This window comes from Linepithema humile, chromosome 6 (assembly GCF_040581485.1).
Source record: "Linepithema humile isolate Giens D197 chromosome 6, Lhum_UNIL_v1.0, whole genome shotgun sequence".
In the NCBI taxonomy this organism is placed as follows: domain Eukaryota; kingdom Metazoa; phylum Arthropoda; class Insecta; order Hymenoptera; family Formicidae; genus Linepithema; species Linepithema humile.
This window is the reverse complement of record NC_090133.1, coordinates 317909-340128: the sequence shown is the minus strand read 5'-3', so window position 1 is coordinate 340128 and position 22220 is coordinate 317909. Positions and strand designations below refer to the sequence as shown.

The window sequence follows — 22220 nt, the reverse complement described above, 5'->3', positions numbered from 1 at the left end:
CATTTACATGAGACATACATAAACACACGCATATGTAAACGCATGTAATTTCTTTAAGAACAGTATGATTTTACGTCAATTCATTTCGACACAAGTATCTCTTTTGTTAACATCCCGTATTCCATTTCATCCCATTTTACTTTCATCTTCCTTTCTTATCGTCACAATGATATAGTGTATAGTGACGTATTTTTATTAAGTTGTATTTATTTTAGCCTAATTTATTCTTCATCTTACGACCTAGTTTAGTCTTAAGTTGACATCATTCATATGTAGTTTTAATTTTGGTCTTAGATCGATTACTTATATATTCGCTTCTATAGACAATAGAGAAATATGTCAGTTATTTACTATTGCATGCAGAACTTTTTTTTCTATTAAATATTATCAGCTTAATTATTTGTTGATCGGCCACATTTTACGGCTTTTGTAATATCGATACTTTGAAACAAGATATAGAGCACTATTGATTTTTTTTTATATTTGATAATGAGAATGAAGTGTTTATATTTTGTCAAATCCGCATAATGTCTAGATATCGAATCTGTGAATTTGAATGCCATTTGTGCTAATTGTCATCTTTCTGCAGAGTTCTCGTCGAGCAAATCGGACGGCGGCAATGAGACTTGGAAGGAGAAAACTCGCGGGTTAAATCCAAACTCATCATCGATGGACACGTTGTCATCCTCCAACTCGTCGTCGTCGTCGTCGTCGACCTTGTCATCGTCAAACGCGCGTGCAAGCACATCGTCATCGACAGCGACAACGAACGCAAGCGCAACGTCTACGACGGCAAGCGCGGGCGGCGGCACGTTGACCCGGAGCTCGTCCGTGTCACCGGCATCCAGGAGTGCGAGCAGCGCCAGCGCGAACAACACATCCAGCGGCGCCGGCACGATGTCGGCGCCGAGTGGCCGTCAGGCCCCAAAGCGACGCATGCGACGTCGCGCTACATCGCAATCCCAGGACCCGGCCGAGCAACTGACGGAGATGTCGGTGCGCGGCCTGAATCTCTTCCGTTACGCGTCCATCAGCGAGGGTGTGTATCAGTGCACCGAGTGCGCGAAGCTCGACATCCAGAAGACCTTCAAAAACAAATACAGCTTTCAACGACACGCGTTTCTCTACCACGAGGGCCACCAGCGCAAGGTGTTTCCGTGCCCGGTGTGCGGTAAGGAATTTTCGCGACCTGACAAGATGAAGAATCACATGAAGACCGTGCACGATTGCTTCATGCCCAAGGAGTGTGTCATGCCCTACGGCTTCTACATGCCTGGTGGAACTTAACGGGCGGGGCGAGGGCGGGGTGGGCTGCCGATCGGCCCGGTGGCGGTTCAGCGGCACGCAAGGAGACTCGGCGTCACTGCGGTGGCGTCCAGGACCACGACTGCCGTGGCAGCCAAGGCGACCGCTTTCAGGCGCGGCAGTCGGTTTTGAGCGATGCTCGCGGTAGCGGTGGGTGAATCAGATCACGATTATTAAACACCTACAGATTGAAAAATGGAAGAAATTATTTTCGCGAAAGTAGTGTTTGATGAGGAAGAAAAAAATTGGACACTTTTGTCATGACGCTTGGTAAAATATCTAGTGACTATTGACTACACATTATCAATTTCTTTCCAAAGTCGAAAATAAAAGAATAAAGTTTTTGATTGATGCTGCAAACTGCTATCTGTAGCTGAAATCCGTCAAATAAGTCGTCGAACAATAGATACCTAAATAAGCAAACGGTTTCTCTAACGATAAAGTACAAAAACTCCGCGAAGCAAGCGAATGATCGGAAAATTCATTTAATTTCACCCACTGTTGCTGTAGCGATTGTCGCGTACACTAAATCTCGTAAAGTATCATCTCACGCCGAGAGACAATTTCGTTACGGACCAATCGTGTCGTAGCCCATCTCACCCCCGCAATGATGATTGATGATCCGCTTCGCCGTATTCTTCGCGAAGCGAGAAGAGAGACTTTTCCAAAGCGGAAGAGACGAGTTTACATACTCGTAGCGGACGAACGAGGGAGCGAGCTCAAAGGGAGCCCAAGGGGGATAATGATATGTGATGATGAAGAAAAGAAAGGTGAAAAGAAACGGTCTTCCCTCGTCTCTCCTGAATGTACATTAGTATTATATGATCCTCGAATTGTGCAATAATGAGCTTGATCCTCTCGTTCGCTCGTCGAATCGAGAGTGGTTTAGAGACACGCGAAGAGAAATCGTGATGCATGCGCATTAGCGGGAATGTTCTACAAACTGTTCTATTTATTGAATTTGGATTAAGAAGTAGAAACATGTGATTGTTCGCTAATTAAGTCGAAATGTAATTATCTAAAGTGTAATGGAAAAATTTTGAAAATTGTGACGTGAATCGATGATGGATATTCGTCTTCCGCGTGCACCACGAAGTGAGATCATGACTCTTATACCCTCAAGTCCCCGGATTGCGAGCACTCGAGGAATCGAAAATTCATGTTAACTATTGCCAAATTAAAAGTGGGAAATATTTTTTATGGAAATATACTCAGACTCTTTGTAGCGCTTGAAATATTCGTGCTACTTTAGAAAATTGAGAAACATCCGTCACCGAGGATTCTGAGGCTCTTGAGGGCCAGAGATGAAAGAAATGAATACTTTTCCTTCCGAAGAATCATCAAGAATTAAACCAAAAATTCCAATCAATCTTGTTTTGATTTTTTGACGTTTCACGAACAATACTTTGAAAGCGCGTGATTTTGATTTTGGCATCTCGAATATTTCTTCTGCCCGCAATGTATCTTTCCAACTTCAGCCATTGAATATTCTATAACCGTTAAGTCTCTCAAATTAAATGTTTTTGTTAAATTTTAGTTTATAAAAAATATAAAGTTAGATATAGTTTTGTGAACAAACTTTATGTACTTTGATTCATTAAAATGATTTAGTTCACTCATGAAAAAAGCTAATTTTTATTTTCGCAAGTTATGCATTCTTGTTTCTTGTATTTTGCAAAATAAAATTTTTAATAGAATCAGTAAAAAATCATAGAAAGAGAAGAAGTGGAGGCAAATTGTTGTTACGTGAAACAAATACCTAATATTTTAATTCGAGATACGCGAAAAAAAATCAATGAAAAGAGAGAAATGAGGAAGACAAGAGTATACATTTATCACAGAGTATATATTAGTCCAGCGTGTTAACAAACGTCAAAAATGGAGAAGGAAAGAGAAGAGAAGAAAAAAAATTTTGAAAGTACGACAAGTATCTTGTGTAGCAGTCTCGGTGTACAAGTTTCTTTCCCTTCTTCCTAGGGTATCTTCCTCTTTTTTTTTTTGTTTCTTCCGGGGAAGTGTATTATATAGGAATATTAATTATTGATTATTAACTAGTTAACTTGCTATCTAGATACTACTCTCGCACTTGCTATTGATACAGCAACATTATTTTTATTGTCACTGTTATTATATTACCGCTATTATTATTATTTTTATTATTATTATTATTATTATTATTATTATTATTATTATTATTATTATTACTACTACTACTTGTTCAATAAGGATTATTGACTTTTAGCTCTGGACCAGCATGAATATAAAAAAAAATTATTATTACACTAATTATTATTGTTAAATGTGCAAGCGATCGTACAGGCGCATGCACACATAGAGAGAAAACATTATATATATATTGTATATGTACACGGATAAGCATATCGATGAATGCATGTATCGTGATAAATCCGACCGAATTGCTTTTTTCTCTTTTCCATCCGTTAACAGCAAGAGGGAAAGAGCGAGTGAAAAAGAGTTGTGAGGATGCAGGATGACACCGATTGTCAATTAATATTTTAAGAAGGCAGACACAATTCCTACACGTGAATATATCGTTTCTGTGTCGATTGATCGACCTTTGCAACAGCTTTTGAGAGAACACATGGCGTCATTAATGCTTTATAGTTCCGTATTTTTTTAGTTAAATGTCATTGTCTTTGCGCATAACTATTGAAACAAAATCTCTTCAAATAAATTATTAATCGGTTAAAACATTGGTCTATGAATACAAAGCTGAATTCAAAGTAAAAATCCTAAACTAAAAGCATAAGGTATTATTGACGCCTAGCGAACATCGAGAGCCGAAAGCAGTATTCCACATCATTAGCGTTATCCGTGTACGCGTGTGAGAGAGAAAGAAATAAAATGTGAAAATGTACATGCATGAAAATGAATGAAACAAGAGAGTTATTTAACAGGATATATATATAATATATTTTTTCTTTTCTCTCTCTCAGAAAAAATATATATATTCCATCTTGAAATCTTATATATATATATTCTGAGAGAGAGAAAGAGAGAAAAGAAAAAAATAAATATATCGCAACGAGAGGGAATGTGCACGTACTTGTGATTTCTTCGCCAGAAGTCCGCGGTGGGCTTTGCCTTGAGATGTCCATTGAGATGTTGCATTGAGATAGCTCTTATCTATGCAAATCAATAGTAATTTAAAAAATTGATTTGATCGTAACGTTTTTCGTTTTAAAAATGCCATTTTTTGCAAATTTTCCATACAAAATCCTAATTTTTTGGTTACCACACATTTTATTCTAATTTGTAAAAATGTTCGCTACCATGAGATCATCAGTGTCAGTTTCAAGATAGAAAGATTATTGCAGTTTGAAATTTTAAAGTTTAGAAAATAATTTTCTTCTAGAATTTGAATAACTCTTTTAGAACTATTTTTTTTTAATTGAAGAAAAATATTTTAATTTCAACTATTTTTTAATTATTGTTACGTTTAATAACGTAGATATCTTGATGCAAGGTTTTTCGATAACGCGTTTAAGAACGTGTCACCTTTCCTCTTCACTTTCCAAGACACGTCGCAAGCAGCGGCCAACTTATTTCTTACAATTTAGTTTCATATGATTATTATTCTATCGCTACGTTACTATAGCGCTATCTGCTATTCTTTTTGACATATTGTCGAATTAACGTTCATTATTTGATTTTCCAATTTTATTATTTGTAACAGCGGGTACTAGCAGTGCGTAAGGTGCGTTTAGGCTTTAAAGGAAACGCGGCGCGTATAGTGAAACGTGACACATAGCAAAATGCGATTATATTATTATTAATATTATTATATTATTATTCTTTTCACGATGCAGATATTTTATTTAAGCGTTAAATGGTATATATTATATATATAAATATATATATATATATAGAAAGAGAGAGAGAGAGAGAGAGAGAGAGAGAGGGGGAGAAAGAGAGAGAGAGAGAGAGAGTTTAAACGATAATTATATCGCCCTCCTTCCGTTTTTTTGCGAAATTTTTTGAAAAGAATGTGAAAACAATCTATTTGTTTATTATAATTGAGCGGTATGTGTTAACTTTACTCCGTAGTTCAAATTTATATTCGCAATTGGTATAACAAATTAATCCCAACTAAAATCAGTTTCAAAAAGCTGATTGATAAGAGAAGAAATAGCATTTTTTATAATATAACGCAATAAAAGAAATAAATAAATACTTGATAGTTTTAAATTAAAACTTCCATTTTTTGAATTTTAAATTAAATATTTGTAAAACTCGCTAAAAAGTTTCATATAAAATCAATTGTTCGAATTTCTAATCACCACATTGTGGTTCGCAACTCAATAATTCAAAGTTTTTACCGCAGTTCCTAACAGTTAAGGGATTAAATTAATCGATCAAATAATCGTTTCAAATATCTCTCGATAAACGCCTACACTTAGGGTAAGAAGAGGAGGGGTAATTTGTTGAACAAATTCCACAGATATATCGCTGAACCAACTATTCTTGATAATTTGCGCTTGTGTCAGGAATGAGGAGGGGGATGGTGTAGGGATCGCGCAGATTTTGTGAACGATTTGCACAAAAGTACACACGTACTCATGCATTGCGTACGAAGAAGAAATTATTATATATAGAAATATATTGCGTTATATATTATATCGCACGTCCGGAAACGTTCTCCGAGACGCATTCGCACGTTTATATGTATACGCGTATACATATATACGCATTAAAAAATAATAATAAAGATGAAGCAAGTTGCACATTTACATCATCATCGTCGCGACATACAATGTTTCTACGTTTATGTACGTTTCGGATGTAATTCTTATACCTTCGGTGCCTGATAGCAAGAGAAATAGTAACACAATAATGATGACTATTATTTTTCTTTGTTTTTATCTAATTGTAGTTTCTCTCTTTGTAACTTTTTGTGATATACATTGCAATAGTCTAGCGGAGCCTGTCTCTTCTATCATCCTATACTACGAACGCAGCTTTATGTACATAATTGTGCACTCGATCGTATTGAACATCTCTCCCAAGTATCTTGAATGTATTCTGCGAGAAGAATACTGCGAGTTTTTGAGATATGAGTTTATGTATAAGTTGCAAGCAATCGAAAAAAATTAGTGAATGAACTATAGTTTCAAAGTTTATCTCGTATTTTATTGCAGATTTAAATGAAACGTTTCTATTTATTAATCGTTTAATAATCATCAGTCCCTGAGAAAGAATCGATTTTCCACATAATTTTTGAGCATTCGAACGAGATCTAACGATGCTCTTCGTCCACCAATTTCGCGCAGTGTTAAAATTTTAAATCATAAACGTAGTAAGAAGTGTAGACTGCGTATTCTCTAAATGGCGGGCTGTCCTGAATTAGAAAGAGAGAGAGAGAGAGAGAGAGAGAGAGAGAGAGAACAGACGACTGTGAAGGCATAACACGTAGTGGGGAGCATAGAGGTATAGCGTTAGGCCTTTAACCCCTTGCTCTACCTTCCATCTGTACTCCTACGTATAAACAAAAGTCTATTCCTTTCTCTTTTTAACTTTAGTACATGGTCAAACGGCATAAGCAGTCTGTGTTTACTACGCCTCTGGTGTAAGTTAAACCGTCCGCATTCTTTTTCTCGTTGCATGTGCGATCGGCAGATCAGTTGTTGCCGCAGCTGCCGAATGACATCACCTTCGAGGTCTGTAAGTCGTCGCCGTCGTCGCCCGCCGCACCGGTCTCGTCTGCGTCGTCTACGGTGACGCGCGGCAACGGCGGCGGTGGTGGTGGTGGTGGTGGCGGCGGCGACGGCGGCGGCGACGGTGAAGGCGATGACGAGGGTACCGGCGACACCAATGCCTTCATAAAAACCGAGAGGGTAGTCAGCGGTGTACACTTTTTAACGGATCGCGCAGAGGAAGATCGGCCCGACCTGTTGCTGCCTAAATCGGAGGCTGGCGAAAACGAGCCAGAGGTCAGAAAGCAGGTTAGTTGCCCCCCAATTTTGGTTTCGAAACACGAACTTGAAAAAAGCTCTAACTCTTTTTTAACCCTTTAAGTGTTAATGAATCTGTTGTTTAAATTTCTAATTGCTACATTGTGTTAACGATTCGGAAAATTTCGACTACAAGCTTCAATTCAGTATTCCAAAAAAATCCAAATATATAATCTTTACGTAAATTATTTTTTTTAATAAAACGTTTTTATTTCTTAACAGTTGAGGGGTTAAATAGAGTAATAACATATAAAATTAATAAAAATAAACTCTTAAATGAATGAAATAAAATAATTAAACCCTAAATTCTTCTTCTGTTCTTCTGAATTTCTGATTGCAACGAATAACGAATTAATGACAGATGAGTGTTTTAACTTTGACATATTCCAATGTAATTTTGGCGTCACAGATAAATCTTGATTTGTCGATAAACGAAACGAGAGTGCGCGCGAGGACGGTAAGAGAGCGAGAGAAGAAAAAAAGAAAAATACCAATAAACGTTGTTTTCCAAGCTGCTGGAATACCTCATTCAAAACGACGGTTCCGTAGTCTGCAAGTGGTGCGGCGAGGTGCTACCGTCACGTACCCGTTGGTACAGGCACAAGTACAAACTGCACGTGTCGACCCAGGTGGCTCAGCCAGCACCGCTCTTCAAGTGCCAAAGTTGTAATACATACTTCAAGTCTCGCAAGGGTTACATCGGCCACCTGAGCGCCCGCCACTCTGACAACGAGAACGATGAGAACCGCGAGGAGCCTGGCAACAAAAAGTTGCGCAAGACGTCCGATGTAAGTATGCCGACCGTATTCTTGGAATATTTAGGCATCAATTATTTTATAATTCGATATTAATAATTTTCAACACAAATAATTTGGAAAAATATTGAGAAATTCTGAAATTTTATCCACTTTTTAATCATATTTCTGTCATACATTTTAATGAGAGGTTTACAAGAAATTTTATTAAACTATTAAGTAACTATGAATCCAATGAAGCGATTAGAAATTCAAATAATAGATTTTATATAAAATAATTTTTGACCAATTTTTAGGCATTTTTATTTGAAAATCAAAATGTAAATTTCTCTAGTTTAAAAATGAAAAAATAAGAAGATTAAGAGATAAGATATGATTTAATTAGAAACATAGCTGATATTTAACTTAAATATGATACATATATATATAAAAATTTTAAAATACAATAAATTTCATCTCTTATGCTTGATAAAACTAATATTCTTTCGAATCTTAAAGTTTTGATGCCACATTCGAAATCAAAGACCATAAAAATCTTTAGAAATCAAGTTTGGTGAGAGTAAAATTTTTTTTTCAAATTTACATCTGCTCTATTAGGTCTGTTGTATTGAATAAAAAAATTTGAACCAAAGTTTCGAATGCAACTTGAAAAACTTGTATGTTTCATAAAAATTTTATAGGTGGAGAATCCTTTCTTCACGTAATGACATTTATACTTGAAAGATTAATATAGATACTTTTTTTGCTAAAATTGTTAATTAGGAATTTTCGCAAAAAATTATCTTTTCAATTTCTAACAAAGCGATGCGTTGTTGTAGATCAGCAAGGGTCCGGATTGGGAACAACAAAGGGAAAAGGAAGAGAAACTTGTGGCGGACATAATCGATCGAGTGAAACGAGAGTGCGAAGCGCAAGGCGAAACGGTAACAAGACGTGGGTACTCTAGAAGATCTAACATCGTGAATAGCTAAGACCGAGCTGACCGCGTCGGCGACTTTCTCGGAAGGCAATCATATCATCGTCGAGCGAAATCCTTCTCTTGATCTCAAAGAGAAAGATCCATTTCGAGAGGTTGATTCTTTCGGTCTTGCACAGGCAACCCGCCCTCCTTCTTTTTCTTACAAATATATAGATATCGATCTTTATTTTCGAACACGTAGAAAAACGGCATAGTGATTTCTTTAAATACGAAGAATTGTGAGGAAGGCAAAGGGCCGAAAGAGCGAATGTATGTCTTCGGGGTTTGCAAAGCAAATACGTTCCTGATAATCGAACGAGCTATCGAGTGATTTTTAAGTATGGGATACGGCTGCGTATATTTTTTCCCGGCCAGCTGTGTGGATAATGAACGTCGACGACGATGTTCTCTCGATCGTTGCGAATCCTTGTAAATAGAGAAACTTTTTCTTTCCTCGTGTATCTGTGAGAACTCTTGACTATTCGGCAAATGCAAACAAAATAGCATTGTACACAAATATCATTTTATTAATAATTATCTGTTTTTTTTTTATTTTTTAAATTTAGATTTATCATTCTGATCAATTACGAGATTAATATTATTTCAGCGAGAAAACTAAAATAGGTTACTCTATCCAGAAGAGTAAAATCAAAATAACTGAATGAGACAAACATTCACACCAAGTTAGAAGTAAATAATCTACACTATAAAAAATTAATCACGATCAATGCTAGTTTTCGATAAATAAATTTTAATGCAGACTTTTGAGCTTAGAGCAAGAATGACAAGCGATATCAAAGTAACATTCTTAAGAATAATAATGGACATTTGAGCACAAATTTTAGATTCGTTGATTTTTAATTTGTAATTTTTTCCCCTTGATATTAGTATTCCTCATTTTTATTATATTTGGCTCAAAATCGCGTAATCGAGAGTTCGTTGTGCAACAAGTGAAAAACGAGAGCTTTCCTCCAGAAAGTGTGTGCGTGTGTGTGTATATCTATGAAAAAGAGAGAAAATCCCAGTGCCAAATGTATATCTTCCCAGGCGCACTGCGATCGTTTGCTCAACAAGTGCGACCGTACTATACTGATTTTTTGTTTTTACTAATTTTTTCTATAACGTGTTGATTCCGCCAATTCTGTGTGTCCACACAATGCCAAAGCGAATTACGCGAGAATACCTGTTTGATATTTCCATAAAAAATAATAAAGTTATTAATTATTTTGAAATACTTAATTTATTGAATCGAATAATTAAAATAAACAAAAAAAATTAATAGAAATTTATCTAATATTGGCAAGTAAAGTCGATTTTAAAATGTTTCTTTGTGCATTTCTCTATTTGCAATATATTGAACGTATTTCTTTATGTAATTTTTTTTATGATGTGCATTTTGTATATTTTGCGCGTGACACAATGCACAGCATATAGAGGGTTATATGAAGAATTGAAAGGAATTTGATCGACATACGGGTACCGATATTCAATCATGTTTATTTAATTACGCACTTTCTCAATCACAGCAGAAATTTATCGAGTGTGCGAAGTATTTCTATGAAAACACGCAGAAAATGCGGACACGTTATTGCATTCGAATAATTAGATTGACACGATTATTAGTGTCGTTAGCAAAACAATAGAGAGATAGATAGATAGATAGATAGACAGATAGATAGATAGATAGATAGATAGATCGATAGATAGATAGATAGATAGATAGACGAATATATCTATGCGTGCGCTTAATCGTAAAATCCAAGTAAAATCCAGTCTTCCTCCAAGACAAGAAAGATTTAAAATTGTATAAAAATCAAGATCTAATATTGTATATTTTGGCAACAATTTTTATAATTATATATTTTATAATTAGATATTTGCAAAAATTCAAACAATTTCTTTATTATTTTAATTGCATTGAAAACTAAAATCACTATTTGTATTGTAATCTTTATTTTAATATACAAAATTATTATAAAATAAATATTTCTACGCTTTTAGAATTTATCTTCATAGATAATGTTGCTTTGCATGGGTTTGTTGTTTTTGGGAAAGAAGAGTAGTTTCCCGTAGTATTTTATGCGCTGAATCCGACTCTATTCTTAGCAATTGCGTATCGCATGTCAGAGTTTTGAAAAAATTAAGGAAAAATATGGCAAAAAAGGTGATTTTCGAAACCTAAAACTATTCTTCTTTTTCAATAAAAAATAAAGATATATGTCTAACCTTGCAGCCTAGTTCTTTCTTTAATTTTTATTCGTTTTTAACACTTGGGCTCTTTTCGGGTGTATGTGGAGTTTTATGATTTAGCGCACGTAATGTACGAATGAGTATGATTATAATGTGCATCAATCCGCCGGGCGGTACGGCGCGGCGCATTATACTCGTGTATTAATCTTGCTGAAATGTTCCAAGAAAGTCTGTCCATTTTTTCGAATGTCTTGAAAGTATTTTAATCTCTAGTATCTTGTCTTATGCGCGTGTCAAACGCGGTGCAACGTTAGAGAATTGCGTTACACCGCACAACATTATACTTATATATTAGGTGTCTCCCGTTAAATAAATTCGGGACAGCCTTTTAAAAAAATCTCACACACCAACACGGATGTACACAATTTAAGCTTAAGTTTGGTGCTAATGAGACAAGATAAAAAAATACACACACATATACAGGCACGCGCTTCCTTTACGTAGAAACGCGATCGATTACTGCTTATCGAATCGTAATTGCGACGACGGTTTATTGTTTGTGTGTATCCATACGGTTTCAACGGACTATAAAAATTTCCATACCTAAAAATAATAATAAAGTCGATTTTCGTATTCTATAGACTTGAACAAACAATAAACCGTCGGAAATTTGCTCCATCTCCAAATGGTCCAAGAATCAGCAAAATTTACCAATTTTCTTTCACACACACAGATGACTTTCTCAATTAAACTTGAATTGAAATTGAATTCTTCAATTTGTCAAAACAGAACGCCGCCCTCTGTTTGCTTCCCTCTTAATTCACAGGTAAAGAACAATTTTGATTTTTTATAAAATTAAGGAATAGAAAAGAATTTTAAATGAATGCAATCGATTTAATACAAATTTATTGAAAAAGTTTTCACAGAAATTGCATTGTGTGACTTGCGCAGTTGCGTGTCTTCCCTATGAAAGATCTCACTTTATCCTTATATCTCTATAAATTAAATTCTATAGAATTCAATTTATAAACATTAAATTTCGGTTGCAGTCTACTAAAGAATTATACTACTATTAAATACTACTATTTTTCTTTCTCAGACAACAGAAAAAAGTGTTTAATTTTGCAGGCTAGTGTTATTAACGCCACAGTGAACAAAAAATATATAGATTTTAGGTATTGTTAAAGAAGAACTTTACTTTATATTTACAAACTTGGGTCATTACAAAATCTTGCACGCATTTCCGTAGATGAGTGCATATTTAATGAATATAACAAAAGATTATATATAGCTGCAAATAAAATATTTTATACTATTTTAGGATTTATAAATGCAAAGATAGTAAAAAACAGTTGCGTTCGATTTTTCTCGAAATTTATTCGATATTGTGCCAATAAAGTTTGCAGTCAATTAGGATTTACTGTCCCGCGATATTACTATCTAAATAGCAGTCCTAAAAATTAGAAGGAATTTTTAGCTTAAAGGCAGTGCTTCCCCATAAATCGCACAGCGATTAATGCTCTTATCGATGACTCGTCGATAATATTTTAGACTTTTTATAGTTGATCAGTCGTCTTCCATGATATTACATTATTATAAAATAGTGATTTCTAATCTGTGTTCAGAAATTAAATTCTCTATTGCACACCTTTTTGAACTTTATAATAAGTATATTCCTTCTTCGAGAGAAGTAAAACAGTCGAAATTGAATTTTTAAACATTTCAAAATATATTTCCAGAGATTATTAAAATTTAATTTTTGTAAACCTTTCTTCGCGCAATTTACTTTACATTAAATGTTTGTTTGTATAATATTTATTGACACAATTAGGCAGGGAGGCGTGCGAGAGAGTGGCGGAACACTTGAAATCTTCCATAATGACTTTTAAATGTTATATAATACTATAATTGTAAGAACGTAAGAAGGCTGAGCTCCTGCAGGCTGAATGTGACTGGAGTGACACGAGTACATTCATGCGAGGAGAAAAATTATTTATTTGTTTACGATATGACGACACATAATTTGTGGTTTGGGCGACTCGCGCGCATAATTTCCTCAATCACCATAAGTAACTGTTGAACGAGCCCGTGATTTCCAACATCCATTATTTTGTTAAGAAACGTCAAACGTCGAAATAAAATGTTTCTTTATACATCAAATTTATCGCTTGTTTTTAATTCAGAAAAATAGAACGGCGTTTTTGTATTGAATTAAATTGACCTGATCGAAAACAGAAGGAATTCTACGAATACGTGATTTGGAGTCGAGAGACTCGGCTATTAACCGATTATCGCTCAAATTTCATATCAAATTTTGGAGATAGCGGTTTTGGAAAATTTGTGGCTCGTATAAATAGTTATTATTGTACATAGCGCAGCGAATATAAACGCCCGTAAATGCGACCCGTCTAAAGCTGCATAAAGTGCACGTATACGTACTTTAGAAAGGAGAACTGTAACAATCGTGCACACACAAGGTCCAACGGGATGTATTGTGCATTTATGTGTGTCGGGAAGGAAATAAAATCAAAATCAACCGATCGAACATGGGCTTCTTCATTTCTACCTCTATTTTACCTGTTTCAATTCTGAAATTAATTACGCCGAGAAAAAAAAGTTAAAATAAATAAGAATAATATTTTAAATGTAGTATTATTGCAAGAGAAATGTATCGGAATAAAAACCAAATCTTGTTAATAGCCAATTTAAAATAATATGCAAAATGTAAAAGTATTAACGTCTCTCACGAGTTGAAAAGAAGATAAAAATCTGTAATGTATTTATGACGTCACATAAACGTCATCAAACATCTATTTAAAAATTTTTGGAAAATTTGTTGCAAAATTAAAAATGCCAATTAAAAAAATTGAGAGACGACGTCTTTTTTAAAACGTTTTTAGGACGTCTTTGGACGTTCTTATATTTATTATTTATATATATGTTAGTATTATGCTCTTTTGCAGGGTGCAAAAGTCTCTCACAATCGGTCGAGAGCGCCTGAAACATTTCTAAACAGGCCACTTATGCTGGATTCACACTGGGCCCGATTTCCGACGTACGACGTCCGATGTCCAATAAGAAAGATTGTTTTATATAAAACAAATTCTTCTATTGAATATCGAACATCGTACGTCGGAAATCGGACTCAGTGTGAATCCTGCATTAGGTCCTGCATTAAGGTATTCTCAGTTGATTTCTGAACGGCGTTTAGGTGATTGGTGATACTCCCGAGTGTAGTTCCCGAACGCAATCAAGTGAGCGATGTTAACGACGTCGTCTTGCGCATGTGCGCGGTATTCCCTCTTTCATGCTGCTTGCTGCTTGTGTCTGAAATCTGGCGTCGCTGCGGAGATGTTCGCACAGCCACCATAACTGTTTACATCGCAACTCCACGAGCGCGTCTATCATTTCAATCATCTTCATTCTCATCACCATCATCATTATTATTATTATCATTATATCACTTTGACCACTATCATTGTCATCGCGCTTCCGCTGTGTGTGCACAAATATCGGAATGTTTCACACCTTGTGTTGGTCATGAGTGTTTGAGTGAGTGGTGCGCGTACCTTATCATCCCCCAAAGAGTGGAGACAGAAGAGACCAAAGATGCTGTGGTCAGTGATGATCGTCGGCGTGGTGACCGTCACTGCTGTCTCGCGCCCTTCCAGTGCTTTGCACAGTGGTGATCCTCTCGCGCATCACGGCCGTTGCGAGCCCATTACGATCAATCTCTGCATGGACATCCCATACAATGAAACCATCATGCCGAACCTGATGAACCATCAGAAACAGGAGGATGCCGGTCAGGAGGTGCACCAGTTCGTACCACTCATCAAGATGAAATGTAGTCCTGATCTTCGATTTTTCCTGTGCACTGTCTATGCGCCGGTCTGCACAATTATCGAGAGGGCAATACCACCGTGCCGGTCGCTCTGTGAAAGTGCGCGTTCCGGTTGTGAGAAAATGATGAACAGCTTTGGATTTGCCTGGCCGGAGGCGCTCGATTGTGCCAAGATGCCGGAGAACGACGGCACGGAGCTGTGCGTAGGTACTAACGAGACTACCACACCTCGGGAGCCTGTGCCAGTTTATCCTCCGCTTCGTATGCCAGTGGCAGAGTTCCAGCCGACTTGGAACAATGGCTTGAAGTACGCAGGTGGCTTTGCCCTGGGTGCCAGAGACTTTGGTTTCGTCTGCCCTGTCCAATTCAAGGTACCTCACGGATTAGGATATTCCCTGAAAGTTGGTGACAAGGTGGAACCGGACTGTGGAGCGCCGTGTGATGGCATGTTCTTCACCGAGAGGGAGAGAAGGTTTGCAAGAGTGTGGGTTGGCACTTGGGCTACTATTTGTGCCGTGTCGTGTTTCTTCACGTTCCTAACGTTTCTCATCGATACAGATAGATTTAGGTGAGATTCTGGAAAAATTCAGTTCTACTATTACTGTTTCTCTCTTTCTTGTTAAATACATCATAGAATTAAGAATAAATTTGTGCAATGTTGTTACGTTGGAAAGAGAGTATTGCATTACTCTGGACGAATCTAATATTTGGAAGAAAAGAATAATTTTCTATAATTTTTTATACGCTAAATCTGAAAGTCAAAAATATTTATTTCAAGTAGCATTGTAAATGTGGCAAATATAGTTATTTTTGTTACCTGTTTTTCTTTCATCTCAAAATTCTCATGTAATATGTACTTTTTAAAATTTGAATTTAGCATATAAAAACTACTCTTTCTTTTCACAGACACACCATGATAAAAATACACTGCAAATTATAAATACTTGAAAAATTACAAACAGCAAATCGTTTCGTTTGGTATTGGAATTTGTTTGAAAATTAATTGTCAATTTCTTGCACAGGTATCCCGAGAGACCCATCATTTTCTTGTCTGTGTGTTACCTGATGGTCGCATTGGCTTACGTGATCGGTTGGGCGGCGGATAATTCCATAGCTTGCAGAGAGCCGTTTCCGCCACCCATGAGCATGCAAATAAGAATGGCCTCCACGATCACTCAGGGTACCAAACATGAACTGTGCACTGTGCTCTTCATGGTCCTCTACTTCTTCGGCATGGCGTCGAGCATTTGGTGGGTTATCCTCACTCTCACGTGGTTTCTGGCGGCAGGATTAAAATGGGGACACGAAGCGATTGAAACTAATTCGCAATACTTCCATCTGGCTGCCTGGGCTGCGCCGGCCGTGAAGACTGTTACTATCTTGGCGATGGGAAAAGTAGAGGGTGAATAACTAGAAAATTAACTTCTTATGTAATTTCTATGAAAAAGTAATTAAATTTACATAAAGATTGTATATTCGGAGGACACTGAATTTTTATGTACCAGTGATATATACAAATTATGCACTTAAAATAACAGAGCTAATTAATAGCAAAGTTAAGCGGAACAAAATTCTTGCCATTTTTTATTTTTATTAAATTATAACATTACAAATTATATTCGTTTTTTAAGTACTTTTACAATTTATTTTACAGGCGATATATTATCCGGGGTTTGCTACGTCGGTCTTTGGAACGTGGAAGCTCTTCGAGGTTTCGTTTTGGCACCGTTGTGTGTTTATCTGCTGCTGGGCATCGTGTTCCTATTGGCAGGCTTCGTCTCGCTCTTCCGCATTCGCACGGTGATGAAACACGACGGCACAAAGACGGATAAACTCGAAAAACTCATGATCCGTATCGGTATCTTCTCCGTACTCTACATCGTACCCGCACTCATCGTCATCGCCTGTCTTTTCTACGAGCAGGCGTATTTCGACCAATGGATGCTTACGTGGAACATGGAGATGTGCTCGCGACCAGGTCTGCAATCTCTTTATTCGCTGCCATGTCCGATCGGTGAACGTACCCGCGATCTCGGTCGCAGGCCCGAATTTGCGGTCTTCATGATTAAATATCTCATGGCGATGATCGTTGGCATCACTAGTAGTTTTTGGGTATGGTCGAGAAAAACGCTTACTAGCTGGCAACAGTTTTTCTACCACATACGAGGCCGTCGTGCCGAGGCCTATGTTTAAAAGTGTAGTCGTATTTGTCCACATAAAGACCTATATATTCCTTTTAATTTTGAAAAAAATCAAAAAATTTAAGAGTGAGTATATATATATATGATGAAGAATTTTTTAAGACTTTTAACTTTTAATTTTATTTGAGTACGCGCGAATAAACTAATCTCTTTTCTCGGCATTTTAATGTTACACTGTATGTTCCTTGAAGATTAGGTTCTGTGACTAAATATTTGCAAAGTTAAAAAAATAAGAGGACAATGTTCTCCGTAATAGAGAAAGATGCTTATGATATCGCAAGTCTCATAATAATGCTAATATGTAAGTTCATCAAATAAGATGCCCATACAATCATCGACAGGCCGATTTCTTTTGCAAATACGTCATTTTTCAATGAAAATAATGTAATCAGTTTTTAACAAAAATTTTAGTCTATTGACATCGGCAAGGAGCTAAAATTTCTCGTTCACTTTTTTCATTTTATTTATATATACATTATTTATTACTTTGAATTTTTTATAGTTTTTACAAGTCCTTAGTTTATAGCAATCAAATCGATCTGAATCAAAGTTGCGACAACACTTGAGGTCACATTTTCTTATAAATAATTAAAAGCGCGCGTTGATATGCGTGCGCTGTGCCAAATGTCTTTTTTATTTTTCATGTTTTCACTGTCTGAGATTCGCAGTTCTGTAAAATATTTGAACTGTTGATCAGCTTGAAAACATACTAGATGACATTCGTTTTTTAGTAGTGTAATCTCATCCCTTTTCACGAACGATTCACGTTTTTATATCAAGATAAAAATGCTCAAATACCGTGGCAGCCAATTCAAGTGTTCGAAAGCAAAGTTTCTACGACAGCTAAATATCCGACATTCAGAAATGAATTCAGGATAATCTACGGAAAAAATTCAAATTTGCGCATACGTTCAATCAAATTCGTTATAAAAATTAAAATTTAAAAATCAATCAATTATATGTATTTTCCACCAATCGCACATGTTACACTGCCAAATCTTTCTATCCTGTTTTCATCGATAGAGAACTGAAATCTATTACGCTTAATTTTTACAGGGCGCATTTAGATACTTTGCGCGTTAGGTAAAAAGACTCATAATATGCGAGCAAAAACTTTTGTGGCTCTTGCTGGTTTTTTCTATCAATTTCTATATAGATTTGTCAAGTATCTTTTTCGACGATAATTCTTTCTTTTTCGCGTGACGAATTTACTATCGTCTGGACTATAATGTCAAACGTCGTATCTCGACGGAATCTCAACGAGATTAACTTGTAAGATTAACTTGTAAGAGGTGTGCTATTTTAGATTAACACCGACTGTATATAATTATATACTTTTCTTAAATTCTATTACATGTATTATAATATATTTTTTAAAAATTCTGTACATATATTATATATCAACGTATTATATGCACATGATCAACACTTATGCAAACAAATAAATTCGTCCAATCGAAACTGCCGAGCTTTTGTGTATGAAAATTCCGTGCCACGAATGCGATACGCGTGATTATTTTGCATATTGTAGCACACACGGAAGATACGAATATATGATGCATGCGAGATATACATGACGATATGTAAATTTTATGACTACTATATTCGTTATATAATAAACGGAAGGTACATATGTATTATATATATGTGAAATCAATTGACCTTGCCAATTCAATGTTTATTCATAAATAATTTCTTTACAAAATTGTAATGATAAACATAATTAAACATCAATTCCTGCACCTTGTGTAACACGCGTGCGTAATTATATTACAAGTTGAAACTTTACAAAATACGCAGAGAAAACTACAGCCTTGCTTATTTAGATCTAATGGAATAACAAAGCTTGTCTGATAGCAATTATAGACTTATTTAAATTTATACAAAATACTGATGAGAGTGCTATACATATAATAGATACTATTGTAAGAAAAGACTATATTCCATCCAATATTATAAAATATCACCATTTTTAGGGACTGTATAGGACTTTTTATATAGACATTACCATTTGTACAGAGTTGTTTTATCGTTATGAGTTATCTCTTACCGATGCGTATAGTATAACGAGACAGTTTTTAGAGAACAAAAAAATACATTACTTTTCTAAAGACGGTGGTGTTGTTTTCGTTTTCGGCATCTTGAGCAGACCGATCTTTCTCAGATGTCTCACAAGTATTGGTGTTACGGTCAAAGATATCGATATTCGTACGGGTGCGAGTAATTTATGTACGGTGTACGCCAATATGAAATCCGTTGATGTCTTCATCAAATTGTCGAGCTGTTCGTTTCCACCTGTTAGAGTCTGCATGAGTGGCATTACATCGATTCCGCTGAAATTGAGAGTTCGTATCATTGAAAAAGAATGGCAAATTTCTTTAAAATAGATAATAGACATTTCAATTTTTGAAAAAAAGATATGTGTAATGACTATTCATAATAAAAAAAAAAACAAGCTTATTAAAAGTTATACAAGGTGCTAATACAAACAGTCGTATTTGTTAAAAAAAAACAAAATAAATTATGAAAAGCTGGATATATACAGAGTGCTGCAGAAGTCGTGTACTTTATAGAAATTTTTAAGTAATTATTTTTTAAATAATATTTAATAAATTTATTATTTTTAATGAACTTAACAAATTTGATCGAACATCTATTCTTTCAATATTAATACAATATTAAACGTTAAATCTTCGTAGGATAATATAGTATATTCGTTATTGAGATTAAGTATTTTTCAAAATTTTCATTAAATCTTTTTGATGTTGTATACATTATGTAATTTTCCGTTATAAATATATGATGGGAAATATTTTAATTAGAAGACAGTACACGCGATTTCTGAATGATTTTGTGAAACAACCAACTGACCTAATAACCACCATGTAACAACCACCAAGACTTATCAGCGAGATAGTAATATGAAAGGCAAGAAGGGTGCCTCCATAATCCCTCAACATTAGACGAAATCTTTCCCGCTTCGAAATCATGGTCGGCATTGCTGTTCGGTCCTTGTTGGTGTCCTTAGGCGCCTCAAACGTATCAGTCGAGTAGCCTATTCTGATTGTATGGATTGGCTGATATGTCGCTCGTAAAAGCGGGCTGGTTATGAAGGCATTAGTTGCGGTATCTAAGCGACATATTATTGCCTGAATATGAATTCAGTCTGACATTATATGCGAAAGCTTATTTTTATCTATCTTAATCCTCTGACTGGTAAGGAATAAAAACGTTTCGTTATAAAAAATAATTTTCATGGAAAAAATTAATTTATCTAAATATTGTTGACTTTCTCCAGTAAAATAAAATAAAAAAAAGTTTTTGTAATATTAGATTATGTTGTGCAAATATATTATCAGCTTAAGAGCGCTACTCTTTGAATCCTAATGAATTACATAAAGTATCAGTATTTGTAGGATAAGTTAATATATTTATCACTGACTTGAAATTTTCTAATCTTTCGATATTTGAATTTTTTAGTTCAAAGTGTTATGGCGTTATTTTCGTAGGATTCAAAGAGGAGTAGGATTGTAAGAGATGTGAATCGCAATAAAGCGAAGAAAGCACCTCTACCCTCAAGAATCCATTTAAAGGTCGCTCTTACACGACAGCTTGCGGTAATGGGAACGTTGCATGTCCTCGGCAATGTATTTGCCATCGCGTGACCACTGTCCACCGGGCATGTTAAGATGCGTTGATTTGCCATGCGACGAAAAGGGCTTCGGTACGTTGCTCTGCATTGTGCCATTCAGACTAACAGCGCCAAAACAGTCATATGAATCCATGTGACCATTGTCGTGAATCTTTGGAAAACCGGAGCAATCTGCCGCAATACCGCCATTCTCGGCGTACAGAGCTATGTCGCGCGCGCGTTCCGATGTGAAGCGACCAGTCTCATTGGCAAAGATGTCGCAAACGTTGTTTGGTAAAGCGATCGTCGGCGGATCCGGATAACAACGCATACTTGTCACATGTAGAGCCTGCAATTTTCGATGAAGTGTTGTTGATCTTGCACGCTGCATTTCCATGCACGCTGCAATTTAAAGGAAATTATAATATTATTATTATTATTATTATTATTATTATTATTATTATACATTACACTGTGTAATCTGCAATTAGATTACCACATTGTTTCTAGCAGAACTTTTTGGAAAACTTTTTTATTAAACAAATTCATCAAATCAATGAAAAATATTCACAATGATACATTCAGTAAACAACTCAGAAATGTTAAGATATTTTTAAAATTAGGAGATATAGATGAGATATTTATTTTATTTTACAACAGAAAAATAGAAATAAAAATAAAATAGCTTAAAATATTAACTATTTTATAATAAGTTTATTGTACATTATTTTAAATTTCAAATTGTTAATATTGAAAGTGGTCTCAATTGTCGTTATTAACCTGCACAAAAAACATGCGAAAAGTTGTGAAAGTAAATGTTACTAGTTACAGCTTAGTTTACATCCGACAGTTGAAAAGAATTATTTAGACGTTTTTAACTACCTTTGTGTCACAACAGCTCTCGGTTACTTATACTTATCTTCTTTATCTATCTTACTAAAAAACGTCGTAACACATTAGAAATAGTTTCAGCAATGCGCGAGTGTATTTCTAAAGATAAAATAAAACGAAATAAAATAATAATATATATTTGCTGGATCATTTTGTACCTGCGCGCGAGATGCGAGTGAAGGTGTTCAGCAAATTGTCTGAAAAGCTAATTCTTGATAATGCCATGATGAAATTTGCCACATAGATTAATTTAAAGGTAACCTAGACACATAACCTTGAACGACATGTCACCATTTCAACAATCTTTCAACAATCATTCTAAAAAAAAAAATAAGGAACATCTAAAGCGCCACCATACTGTGTACCCCGAAAGTAACGAACTAAAAGTGAGGTATAAGAACCAAATGTCCCGTCTTATCAGAAATAACCAGAAATAGCACTTTTCAAATAGTAGTTGTCAGTTGTCATCCTTC

General features: G+C 35.5%; 3 protein-coding genes across 13 annotated transcripts in view; 2 read left to right on the top strand and 1 right to left on the bottom strand.

Moving 5' to 3' along the window:
- Positions 1 to 13725, top strand: part of ttk (zinc finger and BTB domain-containing protein ttk) — a 64598-nt gene extending 50873 nt beyond the window's left edge. For 7 of the 10 annotated variants that reach the window (XM_067356948.1, XM_067356947.1, XM_012373260.2 and 4 more), the window contains 3 exons: positions 6943 to 7268; positions 7790 to 8065; positions 8851 to 13725. In XM_067356948.1, the coding sequence (XP_067213049.1) occupies positions 6943 to 7268; positions 7790 to 8065; positions 8851 to 9003 (755 nt within the window). In that variant the 3' untranslated portion in view covers positions 9004 to 13725. Of the gene's footprint in view, positions 1 to 589; positions 6057 to 6942; positions 7269 to 7686; positions 8066 to 8850 lie in introns of those variants that run through there. The other 3 variants (XM_012373265.2, XM_012373267.2, XM_012373264.2) reach the window with 3 other exon arrangements.
- Positions 13726 to 14453: 728 nt separating this feature from the next.
- fz (frizzled) lies at positions 14454 to 18867 on the top strand. Its single transcript, XM_012373337.2, has 3 exons — positions 14454 to 15592; positions 16047 to 16426; positions 16679 to 18867. Exons 1-3 carry the CDS (start codon positions 14790 to 14792, stop codon positions 17215 to 17217), a joined length of 1722 nt encoding a protein of 573 aa, XP_012228760.1. The 5' UTR covers positions 14454 to 14789; the 3' UTR covers positions 17218 to 18867.
- A 15-nt stretch (positions 18868 to 18882) lies between these two features.
- Positions 18883 to 22108, bottom strand: LOC105675866 (uncharacterized). 2 transcript variants are annotated; one of them, XM_067356952.1, is made up of 5 exons: positions 21906 to 22047; positions 21739 to 21792; positions 20830 to 21258; positions 20097 to 20355; positions 18883 to 19558 (listed from the first exon to the last, which is right to left on the bottom strand). In XM_067356952.1, the coding sequence occupies exons 3-5, from the start codon at positions 21251 to 21253 to the stop codon at positions 19324 to 19326; spliced, it is 918 nt and encodes a 305-aa protein (XP_067213053.1). In that variant the 5' UTR covers positions 21254 to 21258; positions 21739 to 21792; positions 21906 to 22047; the 3' UTR covers positions 18883 to 19323. The 2 variants fall into 2 exon arrangements, with proteins under 2 accessions (XP_067213053.1, XP_012228763.1); XM_012373340.2 differs by lacking the exon at positions 21739 to 21792 and having other exon boundaries at positions 21906 to 22108.
- Positions 22109 to 22220: the final 112 nt, after the last annotated feature.